We start from the raw sequence: 25813 nt of genomic DNA, 5'->3' as shown, positions 1-25813 counted from the left end.
ACAAACAAACTAACAACAACACAGAAATCTTCTTAAAACTAGTCTTAACTTTAGTGTTTTTTTTTCATGACAAATGGGACAGCAAGAAAGAGATAAGTAGACAGATAGATATGCAGAGAGGGAGAGAGAGAGAGAGAGAGAGAGAGAGAGAGGGGGGGGGGGTATCTACTTCATAGCATTGGGTTACTAAATTCCTGCCCCATCATGTCATTATGTACAGTCTACTGGCAAGATCTGCTGTACAAAATAGGAACTCACTGATAAAAGAAACATTTTTGAGGACTGTCTACTCCTTTCAACATTTCAGACAATTTCCATCAAACCAGCATACATGTACATTGTATCATATGTAACTGAAGTGTAGTACACCAATGTTTGGCAGATTCTTTTGAAATAGATATAACTTTCATTCAGCATGTTCTTGCACATGTCAAGAAATAGTAACATGCCACCTCTACAGCTTATTGGCTGTAAGGAGCAAACCATGATAGACTGGCTACAGACAAAAGTAGGGCCACAATGAACCCCAAATCTTTGGCAGAAGGCAAGTCTACATACATCACATAGCATGAAATGTGAAAGTGTCATAATTACCTACACATTGTTGTAGGATGCTAACTAAGGTTTCTCATGTCCTGCAGTTGTTTCAATAGCAATCACAACTTCAGAAAGACAGTCCTTTTTGTCTGGTTTGTGGTCTGTAATTCACAGTGATGTTTAGCAATGATCCAACCTGTATCAACATGACATAACAAGGAGAGACCAGTAGTTAATTTGCACAATTGGAAAATAGTACAGTCAAACTCATTCCAGTGATCCTTAAGCTATTATATTCAAAGTGGCTTAATAACAGTGCAAAAGGAAACAAAAAGAACAGTAGTGGTGTTTTCATACTGCTTTAAACGAAATGCCTACCATGCAGTTTGTTTGATTTGACTCTGTTGAATTCAACTTAAACAGGGAGTGGATTTTCAGCAACAGGAAAGAAATACCCCAAAATGTACTCAAATAGGCATTTCATTTCAAAATGATATGAGTATACATTGTACCTATATAGGAAAATACATGTATTGAAGTTCCTGTTCGATTTGAAATTCACTGCCTCTATTAAAAAAAATCTAGGGTCTTAATAACTTTAAAGTAAGGTATACTAATGTTCTTCCACCAGGCTGGTTATACCTGTTTGAACTTTGATCTTATCTTCTGTACAGTGTCCCAGTATTTGACACTGTTGGGTTCATCAGTGGGAAGTTTGTCCATTGCTGCAACCAACCCCTCGAGTGCCTTCAAACACCTAAAGTGGATGTATACCAGATGAACAGATCAAACATAACATTTGTAAGTCAGATGTAGTGCACAACTGTACTGGGATAATGTATGAGCTTTATACTATCACAGTTTCAGTCATATGGAGGATGTGATGAACTAGGATAAAAGACTTGCATCCTCCTTGAAGAACACTGAAAAAAGTAAAAGAGATAGAACAGAATGTCACTGGGTTTCAGGAAGATTTTGCAAGCATACAGCTAAATCAACTTCTGCATTCCCATGTAGGAGTATCACAAACATGGGTATGATTAGAACTGATTACACTCTCTTTTGAAGCTCTCCTTAATCAAATCCTGAAATCTCAATCACTGTCCATAAAAAATATATCATATTTCTGTATTTTCAACTTGGACAAAAATGAGTTTTGTTTTGTCTTAGATAATCTCATATATAAACAGAAAAAGAAGAAACATACAGTATTACATTTTATATACAGAAAGAAAGAAAAGAGATTGAAATTAAACAGCAAATATGCATACAATAACCTATCTCTAAAAACTGTTCTCTCACAAGATTACATGTGACTATATACAGTATATTGTAATGAAAATCATACATGATGTAGTACTCTGTACTTAAGTGTTTAGAATTATCAGATATCACACCTTTTTGCACTTGGATCTTCATCCACTCTGTGTTCCATAAATGCCTTCCATGTGACAGCAAAGCCAAGGTAGAATCCAATCTCATCTCCAACTTGTTGTCCCTTGGCTTTTCCCATCTCAAATCCTTGAGCCTGTCCAAGCTCCTTGCCTTTCTTGAAGCCTTCTTCGTAGCCTCTTTCATGACACCTTCATGATACAACATGAATATATCATCACATTATTTTGACGAACTAGAGGTCTATACAAACAGAGCTGAGCTTTGACTTATGAGTGCTGTACCTGGACCTTCTACTCAATAAACTTTCATTCTGCTACGAAAATAAACTAGAAAAGCACTCTCAGAGCACAAACCTCTGCCAAGCATGCAGCTCATTTCCACCACTGATCTTGTTCTTCCATAGAGATATCAGTGATTTCCAGCCATACATACTTATATATACACTGTAGCATTGTGTGCTGAAAGTCGCCCGATTTCCCAATGTAGAAGCCTTGTTACGTCATAAACCCTCAGCTGAACGGCACGCCTCTCCCTAGCAGAACTAGAGCATGCACTTTAGTGCGGGCATGCAAAACTCAAATACGCACAGCCTGAACTCCCAAGTACTTTGACCCTACCTGCCAAAATATAAAAAATCCTTCATGAATTCCCAAAACATTCTCGGATCACTATCAAAAGTTAACTGTTTGTTACTTGTGTCATTCTCAACCTTTCCTGCAAGTTTCATTCCAATCTGTTCACTACTTTTTGAGTTATTTTGCACAGGGACGAACAACAAACAAACCAACAGTAACGAAAACATAACCTCCTCCCTTGGCACAGGTAATAATAAAAAAAAATCCAACACACGCACACACACACACACACATGCACAAAAAAATAATTCCACCATACGTAATGCCGTCAAAAATTTGACCACTGGCTATTTGTAGAAACATAATACGGATCTAGGGGGATAGATGCTTCTGCGCAAGGTTGAATTTTGGCATTGGAGGTTTTTTGGCACCTGGTGCTCATGGTGCGGTGTGGGTGTTTTTATAATAGTCCATTGGACATGGACCATATGGTGCCATGGTCAGGATTCAAGCAAGCAAAGTAGCACATTCTCAAGCTCCCTCGTACGGGAAGGGTGGGGATAGCACTTTCCCACGCTTTCTCCCTGTTCGCCTCCCCCCCCCCCCCCCCCAGTACAAGCAGACTATGGCTACACTTGAGTTTTCAAAATATGCCACAAAATGTGTGCACCAAAATGTTTTACTGCAATCAGAAAATTCAGAATCTCCCTCATGTAGGAGGGGGAATAAGGATTATCCCCTCTTACAAGTGTGTACATGTACATCCTCCTGCATGCTTCCTCTTCGACCGAGTCACATTAAGTAATCAATTCGAACAGAAAGGGACTAATGCCATGGCAGAACCAAACGTTGCACATTACCTGTTGTCAACACTTCAACTTCACCTGTAAGTCTTCAAATTGAAAAAAATTTTCGATTTTAAGTTGATAATTAACCGCGATACTAACCCTGTCATGATTTGAATACTACAATGCGCAGCCCCATTACGCTACGCGTTGGATGGGGCTGGTCGCAGTGACTCGCAGTTAAAAATGGTCGATGTGTTTGACACCCAACCATCCAAAAGGCCAAAGTGAGTATCTTACTAGTCTTAATTGAATTCACATACCAGATACTGTGGACTGCTAACAATGGGGCACTCCATAACACAGTTACAATCAATGTATGAATGCTTCGCATTCGGGTTGGTCGCAGTTAACACTCAGTTAACAACAATTAGTGTAATTTACTGCAAAAAATTTACATGTAGCTGATGTCAGTGATGAGTGATGTACACAACATAACAGTGTTGGGGCACATCTGAAGTCTTTACGTAAAATTTACACAATTCTTTTACATTCTAAAGCCACTAATGCTGGGGTTCATTTCTGGCCAAGCAACAAGCCTCACAACACTCATAGCATACACTACTTAACGTTACATACTACTAGTACTGAGTGTATAGGGTTGTAGTTCAACAAAATGTTTAGCCAGACCAGACGCTGTGCTACAGGAGTACAGCGACTGGGGCCCTGGGCTGTGGTGTATTTAGACTAGTTACAAAATGTTATGTTATGCTATGTTAAAAATGATAAAAGGAAAAGAAATTATATATGTGTTTGACGTAAATATTCTAAAGAGAATGGAAAACGCCACTAAACACAAAACAACAACAACTCTGCACCCTTGTTGACACACAGCAAGGATTGTTCATCCCGGTATACTTCTACTTCTACGTGGATACTCAGCAACGTCCAAAACTGGATATATTACGCCGAGGTGTAACTTGAGTGCATGTGAAGTCGGTGGTGCATAATATGTATAAGTGCAAGTAAAAAACCATCCCTTGGAGTTAGTTGGATGAGATGAGTGCCCTGAAGACGTCCACGGATGGAGCTGTGATGACGTCTACCGGCAAATCATTCCACAGCCTTACAGCTGTAGGCATGAAAGAGTATTTAAACACATCTTTGGTAGAGTATGTTGTTAGAGGCTGAAATCTAGCTGGATGATAACTTCTCAATCTCGTGTTGGACATTGGAGAGAGATAGTCTAGTGCAGTAGTTGTCTTTATTGATTGCAATGAGGTTGTGTGATAATGATATCTTGTAGAGCATGATTTTGATGGCGTTTTCTCTTCTGGATTGGAGCAGAGCAGGTATAGCTTCAACGGAGCTGCAGTTTTGGGATTATTTCAACAAGACAAGACAAGACAGGACAAAACAACATGTTAGCTGCTCAGTATCACAACTCACACTAATATCAATGTACCGGACTACAGCTAGACAGTATCGCAGGCCAAGCAGAATCTTTCCTCATCGACTGCAGTAATTAACGCCACGCGTAAACCGCGTTTTACCTGAGAACATACCTCTCGTCAGCCATCACCACCCCCTCGAAAATGTCCTCATTGTCAAGAATAGGGTCGGCTTCTCCTGGCAATTCAGCCATCTTCCTTTATTGTCAGCCCTATTAACAGTAACCGTACACAATAGACAATTTGTAGTCAACACAAGGCCTATTTCAAGGCGGATGGGTCTGTCGTCGAGCTGTCTGTGTAGTACGTACGAAGTGAAGTGTGTGTTATGTGCATGGTACAATACGTTTGTGTAGTGTACGTAGCATGCCGGTTTAATACGGTCAGAAAGTCCCCGGCGTTGGTGGTAGCAGCTTGTTCCGGCGAAAGGCATAAAAAAAAGGGACATTTCCAAGAAGATCTAGCTGTTTCCTATAAAGTCACAAAGTGTCGTAATAGGTGAGATATTTAGATTAATCAGCTGTAATTAATGGAGAATTCATTGAATGTGCAATGTGGAGAGGATGATTACTAGGTAACGTTAGTATCCTGAGAGCAAAGTAATAGCGTTGCCCCACGTATTTGTATCTGTGCTGTCTCAGCTAAGGTGTGGTGGCAATAGCAAACACATTGAAAATTACTGTGAAATGAACGCTCCGACATCCTCTGTACGGTTGGACCTACTATAATAACTGTATGGGCGGATCCAGGAATTCTGTAAAGGGGAGGCGCTGAGGTGCCTTTACAAAATTTAAGGGAGGCGCACGCGCCCCCATTTTTCACTTTATTTATTTTATTTTTAAAAAAAGGAAAAAAAAGTAAAAACTACAAAAGGGGGGCCGACTGTTGCCTGTGCCTGTGGATCTGCCGCTGCATGGCCATTGACTGGTTGTTTGTTTTGTTTTGTTTTGTTTTTTTATTTGTTTTTGTGTGATTTTTTTTTTTTTTTGGCAATCCTATGTTTTACTAGGCCCATAGGGGGCTATGTATTTACTTCTGCTAAAATTGAAAAAAAAAAAGTGATATGTATCAAACCAATTTGATTACAGTTAGGTGGCTTTAGGGTTTGATAGGGTTTAACCCTAATCAGGCTGGGGGGGCGGAATCCGCCCCCCCCTCGACGTTTCGCGCAATATCTTCGCAACGCGATAAGCTCGCGCCGCGATGTTTCATGACTTTTTTCTTTCAAGTATCGTGCAACTTTTGAGACCCAAATTGGTGCGCCTGTGCGTACCGTTTTGACGCGACGCCCGTTCGAAAAAAATTTGTCAACCCCAAAATTGCTCCTAAACGTGATTTTGTGTACAAATCCAATGCAAATTGTGTTTTTTCAATTAATTCACATAAAAATTCATATCTTCACTTAGAATGGCTGAAATTAATTTATTTTAGCATAATAATGCTTTGAAAAATGTCTGTGACAAAAAACAAACAAAAACAAATGGTCAAAAAACAAGGAAATACATAAGAAATTAAAAAAACAATAAAATACATAAGAAATTAATTTCGATACAGATTTTTTTTAATCCTATGTCTCAGAAGAATGATACAAGAAACATTTTAAAAAAGAAATTAGCTTAATTGGAGCATTAATAAGTGATTTAGGGCCCAAAACTGAGTTTATGCATAAATTACAATAGTTAATTAATATAAAATATAAGAAACATTTTTCGGAGAAAGCAACCATACATTTTGATAGAATACGTTGCGGGCGTCGCGTGTGCTGATTTTCGGTGCGATCGCGCGTTCCATAGGCGAGATCTGAAGGGGGGGCGGAATCCGCCCCCCCCCCCCCCCCCCCCCCCCCCCCCCCCCCCCCCCCCCCGATATAGCATAGCCAAAAAAGCCCAGCCTGATTAGGGTTAAGAGTTTAAGGTTAGGGTTAGGTTCTAAAGGGGCTGTACTGAAGTTAGAAGCCCAAAATAATTTAGCCCCCTAAAGTCCAGGGCCCCATCTTATAAAGACTTGTGATTGATTCAAATCAATCGCAACTTTTCGATTGAATGCAAATCCATTTTATAAAAAAAATTGAGATTAAAAAAATTGAAATTAAGATGGAGAACTGCAATTAATCAATCACACCACAGGTTGCAATATTGCAGCTTTCAAGAGATTTGTGATTGATTGATTTCTATCACAAGTTTTATCAGACGGGGCCCAGGATAGCCTTTTTAAAATGAAATACCTTGTATCTTTAATAGAAAATATTAGTCAGTTTTACCCTTGATTTCATGCATGTAACTACAGTTATGCATGGTGGCAGAAAATATTGCAGATTCATATCATGGGCTTGTCGACTCGTATTGTACGTGCGAAATTCTCGGCAAAAAACGCACATGAAATTCTACTGTGCACAGGTGTGAGCACATTTTAATAGTCGGTCTGTTCTCTATTGATAAGCATGTTTATCTAATGAATGGCGAAGACGTGTTAACAGCAGTTTAACTATAGATCAGGTGTATTTAAAAAATATAGTGAGGATTTTATCCAATTCTTCTTCCTCCTGCTGTCTCGGGTTATTCAACAACTGTACCCTCCTCATTTCTCTTGATTTGTATTTATGTTTGAAATAAATATTCCAGTGTATTGTGCCCCGTCCCACTCATACTTTTTAATTTCACAAATTGTATTATGCAAGAAAGCCATTGCTTGATGGTGGTCAATTAAAATATACAGTACTTACAAATTGTAGGTGTGCGATGAGTAGTACACTTTATACAGTACTATACTATCTGTAATTTTATTGTATACTGTATACTAGTAGTGTGGGTCTAGATCTACCTAACAAAATCACCATGTTAGCAAGGTACTGTCAGGTGATATACAGAATGTTACTGAAAGTATTACCAGACTTGTCATCACAGAATTGGAAAAAAAAAATGCCATGGCTTTGCTATTAGTACGAGCATTGTAGTATTTGGGCAGAGATTCACATTTTTCACGGCAATAATTTAGAACGATGTTTGGAAAATATCTTACCCCCATTCATACTTTTTTCTGAATCCCTGAGTAATGATTTAACAATGCATACCAATATATGAACAAGGGTTATTAGACACTCTATTTTGGCTTACAGAATGTGCAGTAAGACTATTAGTGCTTGTACAACCTTTTGCAGATCATACCAACATTTACAACATACAGTATGCATGATGAGTGTATGTGAAATACATTGCTATTGTATAGTAAATAGCATGATGGAGAAGAGAATGGAGGAATAAAGTTTGCATTTGAAAGTTGAAAATGATTATAAATTCTGTCATCTAAAGAGTTGCAATCAAACAGTATTTTGTGGAATGTCAGAGAAAGTTCTGTAGACTTGTGGAATCACTATGTAACAATTTGTCAGCTACATATATTCTGTTTTACGTTCAATTTTTTAAATGCAGACAGCACTACAAAAGCAAGTGGACATTGTACAAACTGTATATCTCAAATTGAATAGAGGTTTCACGCATCTCCCATCTTAGTGATTTCAGAAAGGTCTCTCATTTTGAAGCATACCGAAATAAGTACATGTATATTTCATATGCTTTATTTGTGTATTTGATCTACTGATAGAGTCACCATGTGCTTTGGGCCATTTCGCCCTCTTCGGCAGCTGTGTCACTGGGGGCCATTTGTTGCCATCTTCCTCATCCTGTACATCACGACAACAGCCATTGTGTGTGACCTTTCGTCATGGCCTCCCCTAAGGGACAGCCCTCTCAGTTTGGCTCACTGTGCCATGCTCCTCATCTGGGGTCTCACCATCTTCTATAATTACTTCCATGCTGTGTTCCTTGGACCTGGCTTTGTCCCAAAGGGATGGAGGCCAGTGAGTACTCATTCACATGTTTGATCATAATGTGAACTCGCTTCTAAGTTACACAAATTAAAGGGACATTACAGCACTGGTTGAGGTGAGGATTCAGGTTTACAATGTTTTTTGATGAGATAATGAGAAACCTCTTATGAAATATGAAAGAGCATGTAATTTCAGGAAGGACTCAATGTTTATTTGAAGAAGATTCACCTTGAAATGGCTGAGATATCCAAAAAAGCAATCCTAATAAAATTGACAGGCCAAGACTTTTATTAGGATCTCTTTGTTTTACCTTGTTTTTAGGTATCTCGGTCATTTCAAAAGCGATTTTCATCAAATAAACTTTTAATTCCCCTTAGAATTGTATGCTCTTTAACATTTCATAGAGTGGTTTCTAGATATCTCGCAAAATGTTACAAGCTGAATCCTCACCTCAACCGGTACTGTACAGTCCCTTTAATGTAGTTAAAAAAAAAAAAAAATCAAAAATATCAAAAATTATCAGCAAAGATTGCTTATTTCATTTATGAGGTGGACTGGAATTTGATAGTTTAGTTGCAACTTCAACAAACACGGAATTTTTGCAATCATTGAGTTTGCTCCTGAACACTGACTAAGTGTTCATTTCTCTATTGAAAAGAATATGTTCTTCTTTACATACAGTGGTGATGTATGCACTAATCATGATAAGAATATGTTCCAGGATTCCAAATGTAACCATTGTGAAATTCAGAATAAGCAATACATAGTGTACTTGATTTACTTCAATAACCTCAATTTTAAATGAATGATATCTGATGCTCAGCCTGTATTTTGATGTACAACTTGTACATGTGTACATATTCACTGTGTATTAACAAATTTATGTAAAAAAAAAGAACAACAAACAAACTTGTTCTTATTTCCCATCCATGTTTGAATTCTTTATTATTTCATAAAACAGAATACATGTAATTAATTCTTAATTGATCAGGTAGTGATTAAGAAATGTATTTAGTGTCAGTAACATGTGCTTTGCTCTTCTTCTCTGCTCAGGCAAACCTAGAGGATGAAAAGTCCTTGCAATTCTGTCAGCCTTGTGGAGGATACAAAGCGCCCAGGGCCCATCACTGTAGATATTGTAAACGGTAGGTCTGTGCTGTGAAAGAGAGTGATTCATGTTCTCTACTGATGGGTGCAGTTTTTGTGTAGTATACCCTATGCTTTGTGACATTTTCCTCTTCTGATCATATGTCTATAAACTAGCTGTGATTTTTTTTTTTGCATTGCCTTGTAGTCATATTCCTATTTGTATCTATGTAATGATGGCAGATTACAATACAAGCGCATAGGGACATTATCACTTTGTGTTATGCGCTATATAAGCACTATCAATTATTACTTACAACAGATCCTGTGTAATGAACACATAGGTACCAGGTACATTGTAATGTACCTGGTCAGATTGTGCTCAGTTTGTGCACTCAGTGCTCCATTTGTATTTAAAATGGTGCAATTCATATAAAGACAATGAGTAGACTGTGGCACAGCATACAATCCCTGCAGTTGTAGTGGCATACATGTATGTTATAAAGCAGTAACTTTTACCTCTTTCATGATGTAACATTGGTATCAAGCTACTTTTAGAATACATATGTTAAGAAAGATTTTGAAGATGTTTTAGTGTAGCTTGCTTAGATCTAACATTACATAATATTGGTTTATAGTCATTGAATAAATGAAATCACAGTGAAGAGAGGGAAAATGATATAGCTGTTGCAATAATATGTGATAAAATTTTCAGCGATGGAATAAGACATTGTAAGATATCATACTGTTAATCTTTATTTGGTATTCAGATATTGGAGATACTGATTAGTTGTGACTTAGGTTTTTTTTTTTTTTTTTTTTTTTTTTAGCTGATTTTGTAGTCAGTAATGATTTTATGTCTTGTCTGATAGATGTGTGATGAAGATGGACCATCACTGTCCCTGGATAAATGCCTGCTGTGGTCACCGAAACCATGCCTACTTTACAAAGTTCCTCATTTTTGCAGTCCTGGGATGTGCACATGGGGCCATTGTCTGCATGTACACAGTGTACCTACAACTCTTCCAACTAATCCTGGTAAGCTGAATAGGACATAAAAAACAGAAATCAACCTAACTATCATGCTGTTTACTCAGAAATCTATGTTTTGTCATCTTCATCTGACATACTGTACACTTAATAGCGTATCTCAGATGAAGATGACCAAAAAAAAAAAAAAAAAAAGAATTCCCTGATGTGATCGGTCTGACTCATTATGCGTTGGATGATTCAGTTTCAATTAATGTATTATTTACAAGTGTATGTTGCAGTGAAAGAGTGCCTTGCTATCACGATGCAAGCATGGCATATATATGAAGGCTGAAGTACCAATGTGAACCCAATGTCCAAAACATCTAGCTGGAATTACAGCAAATAAAAGTTTTTCACCTATCAAAAGGTTTGATTTGGAGAAGAAATATTATTATTTCTCATGTTGAAGCTTAGTTTAATGAATAAAGGGATTGTGAACAATACTTTGCACCATATAACTTCATTGACATGCTCATTATTTTTCCATTATTTGTTGTGTTTAAGAATCATCAGTGATTGAAGCCTCTTTCTTTTTAGGCCTTGTTCGCCTGAAAAGACAGAAGTCAATAAATCTAGAATTCCCATCCAAAGTAAGAATCACTTCAAAGTAAATGTAATGTTTGAGGTTATGTAATAAAGAATATATGTAAGGAGGAGTAATAAAGGCAGACAGAAAGAACAAAATTGAGCTCTTTTGATTAGCCCTGGTGTATTCTCTTTGTCCCTCCCTAGAACTTTAATCACTTCTCCCCTTGAAAAGGAGAGCATTAGTTATGTGAGATAGGAGATGCACTCATTGCGTGCATTCTGCATACGTACATCATTCATATTAAACATGTCTACTTTCTCTCTTTCTATCTCTTGTTGTCTTTCCAGTACCCTAGGCGGCGTTACATGGTTCAAGAAATCCGCCAGTCTCCGTACTACGAGTTTACAATTATACACATTATATGTTCCATTCTAGCAATTGGATTTGCTCTTGGAGTTTGTATAGCTGTTGGGATACTATTCTTTATACAGGTAAGGCCCAAAGCCAAACTTCAGATCATCATGAAGCTTGGATGGTTACTGCAAATTAGCAAAACAGATAATGAAAAACATGTGATGTCATAAACACAGCTCTTGTTATTTTTTGATAGTCAGCATTATACTATTAATTCTGAAATAATGTTTGCGATTCTCTTCTCTACTGTATAATATTGAATAATAACCCATTCCTCATGCAATTCTCTGAGAGCCTTCAGTGCCCCCAAATGAGATTCTTTTTCTTCTTCTTCTTCCATGTAGTACAGTCCACTAAATGCATATCAGTGTACTAGTGTGTGGGCAGGTATGGTGCAGGCATATACAGTGTCATTGAAATGTCTACAAAGTTGCTATGTGCAGCAAAAAACACCCCTGGTTGTTAACGCAGTTGTTTTATCAGGTCGAAAGAGAATGGTCAGGATGGTAATCCACCTGTGCTAAAGCAGTCAAGTGGCACATATATCTCCTTTACACGGTCAACTACATGTGCCATCAAACTATATAAGTATCGATTGAGCTCGAGGCATGAATAGAGCGTGCGCTGATGGTCCCACAAACTCTTTTGTTATGCACAAAATAGCAAAACAAGTTTACTGTTACTACATTGGAAAAAAAGGCAAATTAGGCTAATAATACTGCAATACACAGTTTTTTCGTCAGAAAGAAAACAGATGTAGATAGAAGGAACTCTAATCTTTCTATCACATGTTTCAGTTTTCTCTTACAAATTGTTTTATATTTCCCCCTGTCTTTGCAGATGAAATCAATCCTCAAGAATGAAACTGGTATTGAAACATGGATTAAAACCAAGGTGAGTATAAATTGCTAACTTCATTGATTACAATTGTAGGTGAATCGTAGTCTTGAGACGTGTTTCAAAATGCAGAATGTGTAGCCTGGTAGTACCCATTTCTTTCAGTTTTACCACAGTGTGTACGTAGTAGTGTATATTTCAAATGTCAAAATCCCCTCAGCTTGATTTTTATACCCTTGATTTGATCCTTTTTGTGGCTGAGGCTATGCTGAAGTGATTGTATAGAAGCAGTATCCTCTACTTAGATAGATAGTGTTTCTGGTATTCTAAATTTCTTGCTAATTACACCGCATGTGTAAACCATTGTATGTTCCACCTTTAATAGACTTGGTATTGTTATCACAGTTTTTGCATGGGTCCTGTCATCTTCATGCCATTACACAGCACTGCTAAAATTTTGTATGGCAACAAATCAGACTGTAATGGCACTTTCATTTTATACCAGTGCAGTCTTAGTGGTGGGACTTGCTTCATACAATGAATTGATATGCTCTAGTATTCAAATTTGATGCTGTGTTACATCATTTGCAGTCAGCAAACTGGCAACTTTTTTTTTAATACTTAGTATCAAGTTGCCACAAACATTTTGGTATACTTGTCTCTTGGCTGTGAAATAACTAGGCAGTGTACATCTCTACATTGTTAGTTAGCCAGATATTTGAATCTAAGAAATGTTTGTCAAAGTGAATGTTTCTATTTTATCTCTTCCTGGCTGATGGAGGCAGAGAAAGAATGGATCTAAAATCATGCTCACCATCCCTTGGATTTTTCTTAACAGGCCAATGCAAGACATAGAAGAAAAGGGAGCGAGTTCATTTATCCTTACCACCTGGGCTGGAAGAAAAACTTGGCAGAGGTCTTCACCTGGTCTGGTATACCTAATGGTGATGGCATGGAGTGGGTCGTCAGGGAAGGCTGTGATCAGTACACATTGACGGTAAGTAGTTATAACATCACCTTGAGATTGAGACAAATATATCATCCCAAATGTGTGTTGATTGCAAGTATTTTGCAAGTGTATACTGAGAAGAAAATATGTAAAAAACAAGGCAGTCAGAACAGAAGAAGCATTGCAACATCTGTGGTCATGAGAAATACTGTCATTTGATACTACCAATCTTAGTGTTGCTTTGATTGTGCCTGTGTTCTGTTACTGTACAGTGAAGAATCATGAAACATTCCAAGTGCTATTTATTAAGATTATTGTGCTAGCCTCATTACCGTGAAGGATATCATGTATTATCGAACTTACATTTAATTATTAGTATACAAATGATGCACAGGATAGAGTGCGTTAGTGAAGGCGTATAGTGCACTCGTTGCCGAGTGCATGTTGCACTACATTGTAAATACCCGAGAGTGAGCTACGCCTCCACTAACGCCACAAAATAATCCTGTGCATCATTTGTTTTATAAAATGGGTCGAAAATTCGAAAACTAACAGCATTTTTCAGCGTTTTTCACGTACCTTTGTGGGTCAAGACGTCCGAAGATGTTCGTCCCAAACATTTACGCACGTCGCACTCGGAAATCCCGCACATACAGTATAAGTATGATGGGGGGTTGGGTTTCCGGACACTTAAGTTCCCGCATGAAAACTTACTTATTTTACATAGAATATGCACCCTTTACCTTAAAGACTTGATATAGACTCCTCATATAGGCCTACTAGACAACATACTCTGAAAACGGCGTGAGAATTAACCTGCTAAATCGTTGGATTTGCCCTTCAAAGTGACTCCATGTACGCGTGCGGTCCCACAACGCTTGGTCTACTGTACTGTGCAAAGTGTACGTATAAGAGTATACGTTGTACGTAGTACGCCACACATGTTATGCACAAGGGAAGAAAGCCCGCCCGCCGGCAGCCCGAACTAGAAGTTGTTTACAGGATTGACAGCGCGTACTGTATGCATGCAATTCAAAGGAGCCGCCGCGCGCACAGACGATCGGCAATAGGATTTAACACGCAGTGCGATGGGACTAGAATAACCAAAGCACACGTGACTCATTTCAGCGCTTCCTATTGGCTACATTCTTGAACCCATTTTATAAATTGTCATAAAGTAGTTTGTTGTACAGTAGTGGTGCCTGCTGTGCAAACAGTACAGTCAAATCTGGCTATAGCGGCTACCGCAAAAGAGAGATGCAAAAAGTGGCCATTGCAGACAGGTGACTACTAAAGACAGGGTCTTTGACATGACTTCTCTTTCGAGGGAATTGTTTTTAGTGGCTGTATACAGCAGGTGGCCACTATAGGCAGGTGGCTGCTGAGGCAGGTTTGACTGTATTTGTTAGTTGATGTGAGACATGTTTAATCAATTTCACTTCTCACATTTGTTGCAGAGAGAACAGTTAGCACAAAAGGCTGAGAAGAAACACCGTTTGGTGAGTGACACCCTGTTCAGTGTATTCACGTAGAAATAATGATCTGCTCTTAAAATCGTTATTAGTTATTGAATGAGCGGTGTTTCTTACCAAATTGTCAGTGGATACTAGAAGCTGAAATTTAATGAATCATGTGTTGATGCATTTCACTTCTAGTATTAAATATGTCATTTACTCCAGTTCAGCATTATCATACTTATCTTGGTATTAGATGCAAGAGATGTCTTATTCATCATTGGAATGATTATATGTATATATAGCCCAGTTCAGCATGAGGTTAAAGGACAAGTCCACCTTCATATACATATGGATTGAGTGAATGCAACAATATTAGTAGACCACATCAGTGAAAGTTAGGGGAAAATCGGACAATCTGTTCAAAAGTTATGAATTTTAAAAGTATTTGCATAGTCACTGCTGGATGAGGAGACTACTACAGTGTATGATGTCATATGCGTACAACGATATAGAGAAAATAAAAAGAGAATTTCACAAAACTTTACTTTTTGAATAAAGTGTGCATTTCTTTGACTTGTTACTGACATATATGTTAAGGGTAATATTATTCCCCTTGCCTTCTGAAAGAGAGAAGTCAGGTGTTCTTTTGTTATGCGAGAAAAGTGAAAATATGTTAAATTTTCTTTATTCTTTCTTTATATCATTGTACTCATGTGACATCACAAGCTATAGTAGTTTTCTCATCCAGCCTTGAGTGAGCAGAAACTTCAAAAATTCATAACTTTTGAACGGATTGTCCGATTTTCCTCATACTCTCAATGATGTTTTCTACTAATATTGCTGCATTCATCAACCCACATGTCTATGAAGGTGAACTTGTCCTTTAAAGGTTGTAGAATAAGACATTAGGAAGTCAGTTATTTCTTGGACGTAGCCTCAGATGCAATTTATTTATGAGTTTTTATAGTCAGAACGTTTTCATGAAAGAAAAGTCTGGAATCTCACAGTACCAATGGTGGAGTAATGAGGATTTCTGTTATGATGGTATCATTAGGTGGAATATGAAGTCACTGATGACTATAGTGGTTCTGTCTGCGCTATTGGTCATGGTATCTGTACCTGCATCAGGATACCGCTGTCAGACGAACCCAGGATCAAAGTGGAGATTGGAGATATCATCATGGTCTCCAGGTGGAAAAAGTAAGTCTGCGTTAAGATTGCCATTCTCAGTCTATCCAAACTGGGATGTGATTAAAACAAGATATATTCCAAGTTTAATGCTGCCAGGGAGGTACTGCACCAGAATGCTTAATGCTCAAATCTAAGTGAGACCAAATTTATCATATTTCCCAAGAATTAGTGACTTTTAGTGAGAAAAATGGTGCAGTGAAACATGGCTGAAATGAAGTTGTCAGATTATCTACTGCATTTAGTCCACTGCCTGGACTGTTTTGTGTGATCATTTACCGCGCGCACACACCGCTACAGCACGCGTATGCCCCACCGTACGCTCGTGTATTATTTGCCACGCGCGCACGCATCTCGACCTCCAAAACAGTCCAGTCTGGTTTGCCAAGTCTCCCCGAAATATTTCGGAAAAAATTGGCCCCACCCCCACCCGCTCATTCATTTCGAGCATCCTGATTGGTCGATGAGATCGCGTCCAGCAGGCAATTTGCGGGATCGAAAAAAGTCGATCGATCTCTAATCTTGTAGTCTTATTGCAAACAGGTATATTGCATTTAGCAATATAACATACGTATTTTACGCCAATATTTGTTTTAATCTCAACATATATTACTGGCATTTCAAAATTATTTTTCTTTTTATTAAAAATTGCTTAAATTGTATATCTTAGAGATCATAAGAGGAGAATGAAATTAGAACGTACATAAACCGTGCGTAAGATTAAGACTAACTGCTACTCGTTTCCATAACTGTTACAAATTAAATTATAAATATCACAATTATCAACATTGTGAATCTATTTTTCGACAAAAAATAATAATTTAAAAATTAAAAATTAAAAATTGATAAATACGTATAGAAAAAAATATTCGCCCATTTAGAGAATCGTGACCAATCGTACATGTCAATTTCGAGGTGGCTTTTACTTCTCGATCGGGGATCCCCGGATCGCGTGTACAGCATACAGCTTGTGCAATGTGCTTTTCGTATTGATTCCGAGTCTTGCGTTTTTCGACCAAAATCTGTGCAGCATTTCAAGTATTTCCTCCAAATCTTGTTTACATGATCAATGGATATCAAGATCAGCGTCTCTGCGTCGCTTTTCTGACAGTGATAATGAGAAGAGCATTCAATGCAATGTGCTGCTGGGAAGCTTGGATTCGTTGACGGTTTTGTATGGGGAGCAGCAGCAGAACCAGAACTCAGAAGTCCTACTTCACGTACTCGTTTCTCCGTGCGTGGTCATGATTTTATATTTGTTTATCTCCCTGCCGACTGGTTTCGGCAATAGTGTGGTGTTCCAACTTCCAAGCTGCACCGTTATGCGTTGATATTCTTCGCAAACTAGATCTACATGATGGACCAGACTCTCCGAAAGCCGTGGCTCTTGTTGTCATGCCTTTGAACTCTTTAATTTCGGACCAGATGAGCAGGGCTATGGATCTTGCTTGGCCTGCGTGACAAAGTGAAAGACTCAAGCGGTCTAGCGGTAAGCTAATCAATTTAGATCTATCCAGTTTCTAAAAATGATTCGTCAAGGCAACTTTCATTACGTGTCTCTTGTCTTGAATTACAAACTGTAACTGTAGGCCCCTAGTTGAACAACAAAAAATAATTGTAAAACTATTTATGTCTGGCCTCTGGGCCGGGTAGGGTAAACACATGGCAGGCTTCTACTGCAGTACTATATCTTGTGAGTGTTCCTACTAGGTGTACTGAGTTAAATCCTGTGTAATTATGATAAATTGTTAACACCGTAACTGCACTGGTTTAATTGTTTTGTACAGTACAGTAACTACTGTAACTTTCTCGCATACATTATTTGCAATTACACATAGGCCTACTGCCTTTTCATAGCTTTAGTCTGTGAGCTACAGCCTGTGCCTCGTCGGCTTTGCTCCTCTACACAGAGGAGCAATGGAGACACACGCTGTGGCCCACAGACTAATTCTTCATGTGCATGTACATTGAGAAAAAGCTCAAATGGGAACATGCTTCAGTATGCAAATGTACTCATATCTGTTCATCTATAGAATAAAATTATGCAGTCTTATGGCTATGTGATATGCATCGTAGAGACTGCAGGCATTATTAAAATCACTTATGTGCAATGTAGTGTTCCTTTTTTTATCTTACTGTTTTTTTTCTTCTTATTTTTCAAATAGGGGGAGCGCATCTGGAGAAACCAATTTGAAGCATTTCGAGCAGCGTATGGAAAATTGGGTGAATAACGATCGAAACTCAAGTCGTCAGTCAGTCCCGCTGTTGCCCTGACAGCCACTGCAACCAGAGATGTGCGTAGCGGTATCATCGAAAACTTTGGTCTTCGCAATTATGTGTGGGTAAATCAGTTGCCGGACAAGCAAAATATGAAACATGTTGTCAAGTCTGCTGCAAGAGATTTAGATACAATGTTCAAGTGGCTGGCAGATGACTTGAAGACCCATGGTGCATGTTGTGAAAGGATGATAAGAAAAATGTGCAGTAATGTGTATGCGACCTTTATGGCACTGCTTCCAGAAGGTTGCCACAGGTATGTTAATAAGTTTATATGTACCACTGGAACACGGAAACTGATATCCAAAAGGAAATTGTTGACAGCATGTTGGCAACAGATGGTGAAATCAGAGTTCTGATAGCTAGCATTGCGTCTGGCCTGGGTGTTGACGTAAGCAGCGTACACAGTACGGTTTTGTGTGGATGCCCAAGTGATCTAGACGATTATATCCACTTTTTTAAAAGCACTCAATTTTCAGGCCTTATCAGATATACTGGTAACATGAAGAATCATGTACAGCTGTACAGTTGTACATCGTAGCTAAGATTGTTTTGTTTTTTAAACTGAAAAATGTTACATATACACGTGTACATGTAGCTTGTACCTTTGGGCTTTGAAAATTGTTTTTTAGAGAATTCATATGATTGTTTTAAAACAAGAATCCACCGTGGGTGTTTTTCCTCCTTAAGGTTTGTAATGGTGAGTGGTTGGTGCAATGGTTTCTGGTGCACCTAAATTTTTGCAATTCTACACTACATATACAATAATTTTCTTTTTATCACTGCAATTACTGTACCTTGCTCTTATTCATAGAAGCAATTGCAATGTACATTTGTACACACCTACTTTTCATACTGTACTTTGTTTTTTAGGCACGAATATTTTCATTTCATTGGACATGTTGATGGGTACATATCGTAATTACAAGTGATTAGATTATGGAAAAGTTGAAATATTTTAGTTCAAGGTTGTGTTTTTGTGATGTAGTGGATTACATGTACGTACGTATGTACATACAGACCATGCCAAGTGGGGATGGGCTGTGTGTTTTGGGTGTTTGGGTGGGTGTTTGAAAATTGAACTGTTATGCCGTTTGTCTGCACATGTAATTGTACATCGCATATTCATCTATGCATACATGTACATACAAGTGTACACATGTGTACGGTATGTTTTTGAGTTGTACAACTACCAAGAACTTGTTTACATATACTTTCTTTACATACAAAATCATTCATGAGAAGTGCAGTATGTTCTTTGGCCCATTTTGATAAAAATAAAACTAGTTCTGTTAATGCACATGAACATTTGTACCTGTAGTTTGAACTGTGTAGCAATGAATTTATTTTCTTTCTTTTTTTGAACTTCGAAGCAATTTTTTTTTTTTTTACCAAGTATTGTTGTAAAACACAACAAATGAAAAAACAAAATCTACAGTGGGACCAGGAAGATTTCTTTGTCATAACTTGTAACCAGTTTGTGTTAATCCTGTGTTTTTGATGTGTAATGAGAGTCTACTACACATGGTAATCAGACTGAAATGTGACATGTCATATTATTTCTCTGACATCAAAATTCAGAGTCAAACAGTTTACAATGTATTTTGTTTGAAATAATGCACTATTATTGAACAATAATCATGAACTATCATGAATATACAGTAAATGTATTGTATATTACAGTACTTGTACATGTACATACCAGGTATACAAATGAAAGTGTATAATGAAGGAATTTCAAGAGCATGGAGAAACTATAGAACATTTAATTTCAGTTCCTTATGAGTACTTGGTGGCACAGAATATCCAACTTTAAAGGCACTTATACACCTGAGGAATTATTTTGAACTTCCTTCCCAGAGTGACAACTTTTTGAACTCATTATTGGCAGTTGGGAGTGGGATGCTAGCTTTGAAACTTCCTTGGTAGTTGGTACAACATTAACAGTTTTACCAGCATGGCCAAATTTTTATAATGAAGGCTTAAGAAGTAATGTGATTAAAAAATGTACAAATTATATGTTCAAATTACACTACTTGTAGTCCATTTGTTTTCACTTTGCTGTCTGCTCTTACTGGACATGAAATGATGAAGACTACACAGTGTATTTAACAGAACATATATTGCACATGTACAATGTACATGTACACTGTACATTGTACATTTCAAAGTACAACAGTGATAAATTGACGTATTTCCTGACCACACCTCAACACTGAAAAAAAAAATCTTAACTTATTTACCAATAATCAGCCGCCATAAAAACGTGGAAAAAAAGTAAAGTCTACTACATTGTGATTACAGCTGTATGTACAAAGTATATGTACAATGTTTTAATTTGGATGTGAATTGTAATAGGGGGTTTATTCAAATTGCTAACATGTGAGTGTGTGTGTGTGTGTGTGTGTGTGTGCACATGCGTGTATGCGTTTGTGTGTGTGTGTGTGTGTGTGTGTGCACATGCGTGTATGCATTTGTGTGTGTTGTGTGCATGGTCCACACATTTCCCAAGCATAATTTCATGCTGATATCCCCCTTAAATGTTTGTGAATTAGAAACAAACAAGTTGCTCTGTCATACAGTCTTTTGATATGAATAGGCCTACTTATCTAATAATGTATATATACATGGAGCTACTATTTTGAGCAAATACAGGTATGGTTTGCAAAAAAAAAAAAGGAAGATATGATTGGATATATATATGTATATAAATATATATATATATATATATATATATATATATATATATATAAAATATATATATATACATATATATTATATATGTATATATGCATATGCAGAAGGGCAGTTCAACCAAAACTGTTCACTTCTGTAATTGCGGAGACCAATCTACCAATATCTCTGTAGCAAAAATGCCCTTAAGCGTCTTCATCTTGCTTTACTAAATTTAGCTTTATTATCATGAAGACTAACAAACAAAAGACTGAATGACGGAGTATTCTTACAACAGGGATATTGGTCTGATTGTCTCTGTTACAGAATTTATCAAAGCAAATAGTTTCGGTCTAACTGCCCAGTAGGCCCTACATGAAGTGGTAATAAAATGATAAAAGTTTTACAAACTTAGCGCAATTCTTTAAATTTAGACTGCTCTCTACTAACATTTGGGGAAAAGAACAAACAAAAAAGGCATTTTCTGGTTCCTTACATGTACTTCAAAACTTTGCACTACAAATTGTGTAATGTATCCCCTTCACCTTCTCCACCCCTGAATATGCTTGATATCTTGTATACCATAGCTAAGTACGGTTCATAGAACCCACATCTCACAGCCCTGAGCTTACATTCCAAAATTACATTGTTACTTAGTGGGCCAGATAATATTGAAAACAGATGCATACAAGTGCCTATGTCAATTAAAGAATTTCTTTAATTTCTGAATATTTCATCATGAAATATTATTAATGAAGAATAATTAATGACAAAATTATTTCCTTTAATGAACATGATTGGCACAATACCCCCCAAAAAACCCAAAAAACCCCCCCCCCAAAAAAAAACATATTGATCCCCTTTACCAACAATAACATCGCCAAACAAATCTTCCAACTTTTCTTGAGGTCCACATCTCACGACCTTCACAGAGTTCTTTGCAGTTTTATGTAGTGTTTGGACGTTAGAAGTGGCACATCACAAATCATACATCGGCGAGCTGGCGATTTGTAGCTAGCCATTTCCAATCTCAAGAATAATATTCAAGTCATCATCGAATCTGGGCACAACAAAGTCCAAAACACAACGTGAAAGTAGGTCCTAGATGACTGCAACCATAACTTTCAGCCAGTCAAAAACGTTGCACGAATCAGCTGTGCAACAATGCATGGTACGGATCACTGAAGTACTGAGTTTCGCATTGCATTGTGATCACAGAGTTGGCTCTTTGATTGTGATAATGTGTGTTGTGCAAAAATGCAGGCATCTCTGTGCACATAATTAGTAATTGTTGTACATCGCACTGTATTCACGGTGCAATGCACACAGCTGGCTGCAGATCGATCGATCCCACAGAACTCTTTTCTGTGATCGATCCCTTAGTTTTCATGCATACGCAATGAGCTCGCGAGAGATAGGGCATTACGTCAGCATACCTAATATGAACTTTTGACCCTACGCACTGTCAAACCATTCTGGACGTTTTTTTTCGGACAGGTTTGTTGGCGCCCTCATCGATATCGAGCGGTTACAGGGGATAGCGCGATAAGCTGTGGAGCGCGCGTGGATGCGTAATGATAAGAAAACGTCCAGAATCTGGACTATACTGCATTAGGAGCTACCTGTATGGTATGTGCCCATTGGGAAAGGAGCTTTTGTGTTGCTTTAGTAGTGCAATTTTGGCCATCTTCCCAGTGTAGAAAAAATTGATCAACATGGCATGCTTAGAGACTTGCTGGTACGTTATGCAGATGTGTGTTTGACAGCAAGGTGTATGCACAGAACTATGAAAACAGAAGTTTCCTTTATGTGTTGTATTTCAACATGTTTAAATATGTTATATCACTCTTGGTTTGCATAATTCTTCTTTTTGCCCCTGAAAACTTGACTAGTATTTAATGCTTTCTACTTTCTGATGTTGTGGTACATGTAGATACTGGCTGTATGGTGACAAGGTGCTGGAAACGGACGAAGAGAAAGCTAAGGGGCGTGTCCGAGGCTGGTTTCCAAGCAACTGTGCAGAGGAGTTTGTGATAGATAACTGCAGCAATGGCACAAACAAACCCAAAGAAGACTGAGGTCTCCTAGAAAGAGAGAGAGAAACACCAAATTTGCCAATCAGTGCTTGTCTTCTGAAACAACATCACCTTCCATGAAGATGTCTGTAAACTCCATAGAACGTTGATTGTGTGGTGCTGAACTCCAAGGTAGTCTGCATTTTGTGCACTTTGATGTCATTGTATGCAGGTAATTTTCCTCCAAGGCCAAACTGGGCTGCTGTAGCAGGAGTGTGAGCAATAGCATTTTGTTGGAGTAGTTTTGCTTGTGTGGTCTGCTACGTTGCATTCTTAAAAGCATTCTTACAATAGGCAATATAGAATTGATGAGAAGTGATTTTCAGCAGATTATAATTTTTATAAATATATTTTCTGTTAAGTATCTTGCTGATACATCTGAAATATTCAATGATAGTCTTGAGATTAGATTAAAATTTATGAGGTTGGATAGAAGTTGGGTTTCTAGCTCAACTTAGCCAAAGGCTCATGTGAGCTCTTGTAATCGTTTATTGTGCATTGTCCATCACTTGTGGTAAACTTTTTACAAACTTGCAAATTTTCTACAGACTTTGCTGGTATTATTGCCAATGTGATAGAATATGTGTATATATATGGACACCATCATGCCCCTATTGAGGTCTCCCAAAGCTCCCCTTGTTTGCTATGTTTGTCTTGAGTAAAGAATGTGTTGAAGGTGAATTTGCGAAACTCGGGTGAGCATGAGAATCTGGGTCTCTTGGATTATTTCTATTTCTTATTTTTCTGTCAATTCTGTGCTGGTGGTTTGGTATATAGTGAAGGGAAATGAATGCTTTGACAGTTTATAGACAAATTTGAATTTTTACATGTTATGTGTAGATTTATACCGTGCATTTTTATTTTGGACAAGATTATGACATACTTCTATGCACTAAAAATTCTTTTGTAATTGATAGCAAATGTTTAAACAAAGAATACTTGTCTTGCTGGTTGCTGATGTAGGAATAGTCTTTTGTGCCAGTTCTTCCAGTGACCCTATTGCTCATGCATGTAATCATAGTTTTACCTAAAGATAACAGACAAAAGATAAAGCCACATTTGAAACAAAAGAGTGTTAAGGAGGATGGGCATTCGAAGAATCCCGTGCCACGTTGAAGAGAACATTTATGACTAGAGAACACATGTGACACTTTAAAAACATGCACGTAGAGATGACCTTGCACTCTGCAGACTTGAAGCCTTTTTATGTCTATTCCATTCAGACTTAGTAATTATTCATGTTTCTGCATGGCTTCTGGCAAGACATGTTTGCTCACTTTAACATGCAAGTTTTCCTCTGAAATGTTTCCCAGTTTCTTGTTTTGTTTTATTTTTTCAGTAAGTATTTGAACCATCTTATGTTTCAAGCACCTGGTAATCAATACAATATTTTACTGTCACAGTTCTTGTACTGCAATTTGTACTGTTGATACTGTTCATATACTGTATCAGCTGTTATTTTGATGTACAGATATTTTCGAAAATGAGGAGGTCACAGACATTTTAGTGAGATGTTGTTTTTGCAAATTGACACCAAGGAAATTTTGATTGCACTCTTACCCTAGCAACGTTTTCGCTTGTTGTTCAATTTGCGAAAATAACATCTTCTCGAAAACAACAGCTTGTACAGTACATTGTAGCAGGGGCAGATCCAGGAATTCGGAGATGGGGGTGAGGTGCACATGCCCCCATTTTTTCTTTTGTTTTCACAAAAAATAAAGATGGGGCACCTGGTGCGCCCCCCTCTGGATCTGCCACTGTTGTAGGGGATCAGTCATTTGCATAGGTTTATGTAAGCTATGATCTCACTAGTCGTTTTTTTTTCCCCCCAGTCATTTCCTGAGTCAATATACTAGTAGCAGGAAGCAAAATGTACATTAATGTTTGAATATGGTAAATGATTGATCCCCTATGTATGAAGCTGAAGTTTGAAATCTTATCTAAGAGATGGAGAATAGCATCACTGCACATGCTTCCCGACTGAAACAAGATGGAGGTTAGAGCTATTTTTCTATTCTCACTTGTGTTGGTGTTATAGTGTATTGCATAAAGTAATTTAGCATACAAAATTAGCTTCCATTTTTGGTCCACCTTGAAGATTACTTACAAATTTGAATATGTAAAATTCAATACTAGGTGCATGTTTTATGATGTAACATTTCTACCCCAGTATATTTTGATGAATACTTAAAAGGGCACGAGATTTAACCTTGATCCTTTCTGAGATTCAAACAGTGGTCAGTATTACTGAAGTCTCAATGCTTAAAAGAATGTCACACTGCATGAAGGAAAGCTCTGTGGAGAAGGAAGCTTTGATTCTTTTGATATCATGATTAGTCAGATTGATTGCTCTGAATTCTAGAAATATACATCATAAGATAACACAATAATTATGATTATAATGACACTACTGCAACTCATGATAATCAACATGATAATTAGCATTGCTTAGAGACCACTTATAATCCACCACTCTCCAAAAATGTCTTTCATATGCATGCTTTACATTAATTATGGAGAAATTCAGTACCACTGAAAGTGTTGATCATGGTGTAACAGGGGCGGATCCAGGAATTTCGTATAGAGGGGGCGCATTTACAAAATTAAAGGGGGGGGGGGGCGCACGCACCCCTCCCATTTTTTTTCTTTTTATTTCTTTTGTTTCAACAAAAAATAAAGGGGGGGGGGGGCATGCGCCGGTTGTGGTCCTCCTTGGATCCGCCCCTG

General features: G+C 37.8%; 2 protein-coding genes across 2 annotated transcripts; one reads left to right on the top strand and one right to left on the bottom strand.

Moving 5' to 3' along the window:
* Window positions 1-620: 620 nt before the first annotated feature.
* On the bottom strand, window positions 621-4971 carry LOC139729672 (protein LTO1 homolog). The gene is made up of 4 exons (XM_071640598.1): window positions 4858-4971; window positions 1935-2120; window positions 1180-1294; window positions 621-733 (listed from the first exon to the last, which is right to left on the bottom strand). The coding sequence occupies exons 1-4, from the start codon at window positions 4935-4937 to the stop codon at window positions 665-667; spliced, it is 450 nt and encodes a 149-aa protein (XP_071496699.1). The 5' UTR covers window positions 4938-4971; the 3' UTR covers window positions 621-664.
* A 215-nt stretch (window positions 4972-5186) lies between these two features.
* Window positions 5187-23879, top strand: LOC139729601 (palmitoyltransferase ZDHHC6-like). The gene is made up of 10 exons (XM_071640529.1): window positions 5187-5241; window positions 8344-8599; window positions 9623-9714; window positions 10528-10693; window positions 11564-11707; window positions 12471-12524; window positions 13306-13464; window positions 14874-14915; window positions 15928-16073; window positions 22945-23879. Exons 2-10 carry the CDS (start codon window positions 8351-8353, stop codon window positions 23087-23089), a joined length of 1197 nt encoding a protein of 398 aa, XP_071496630.1. The 5' UTR covers window positions 5187-5241; window positions 8344-8350; the 3' UTR covers window positions 23090-23879.
* The last annotated feature ends 1934 nt before the right edge of the window (window positions 23880-25813 follow it).

The sequence above is a fragment of the Diadema antillarum genome, unplaced genomic scaffold (genome assembly GCF_040938485.1).
Source record: "Diadema antillarum isolate AM-2024a unplaced genomic scaffold, OU_Dant_1.0 seq00000248_RagTag, whole genome shotgun sequence".
Lineage (NCBI taxonomy): Eukaryota > Metazoa > Echinodermata > Echinoidea > Diadematoida > Diadematidae > Diadema > Diadema antillarum.
This window is presented reverse-complemented; position numbering and strand designations above follow the sequence as displayed.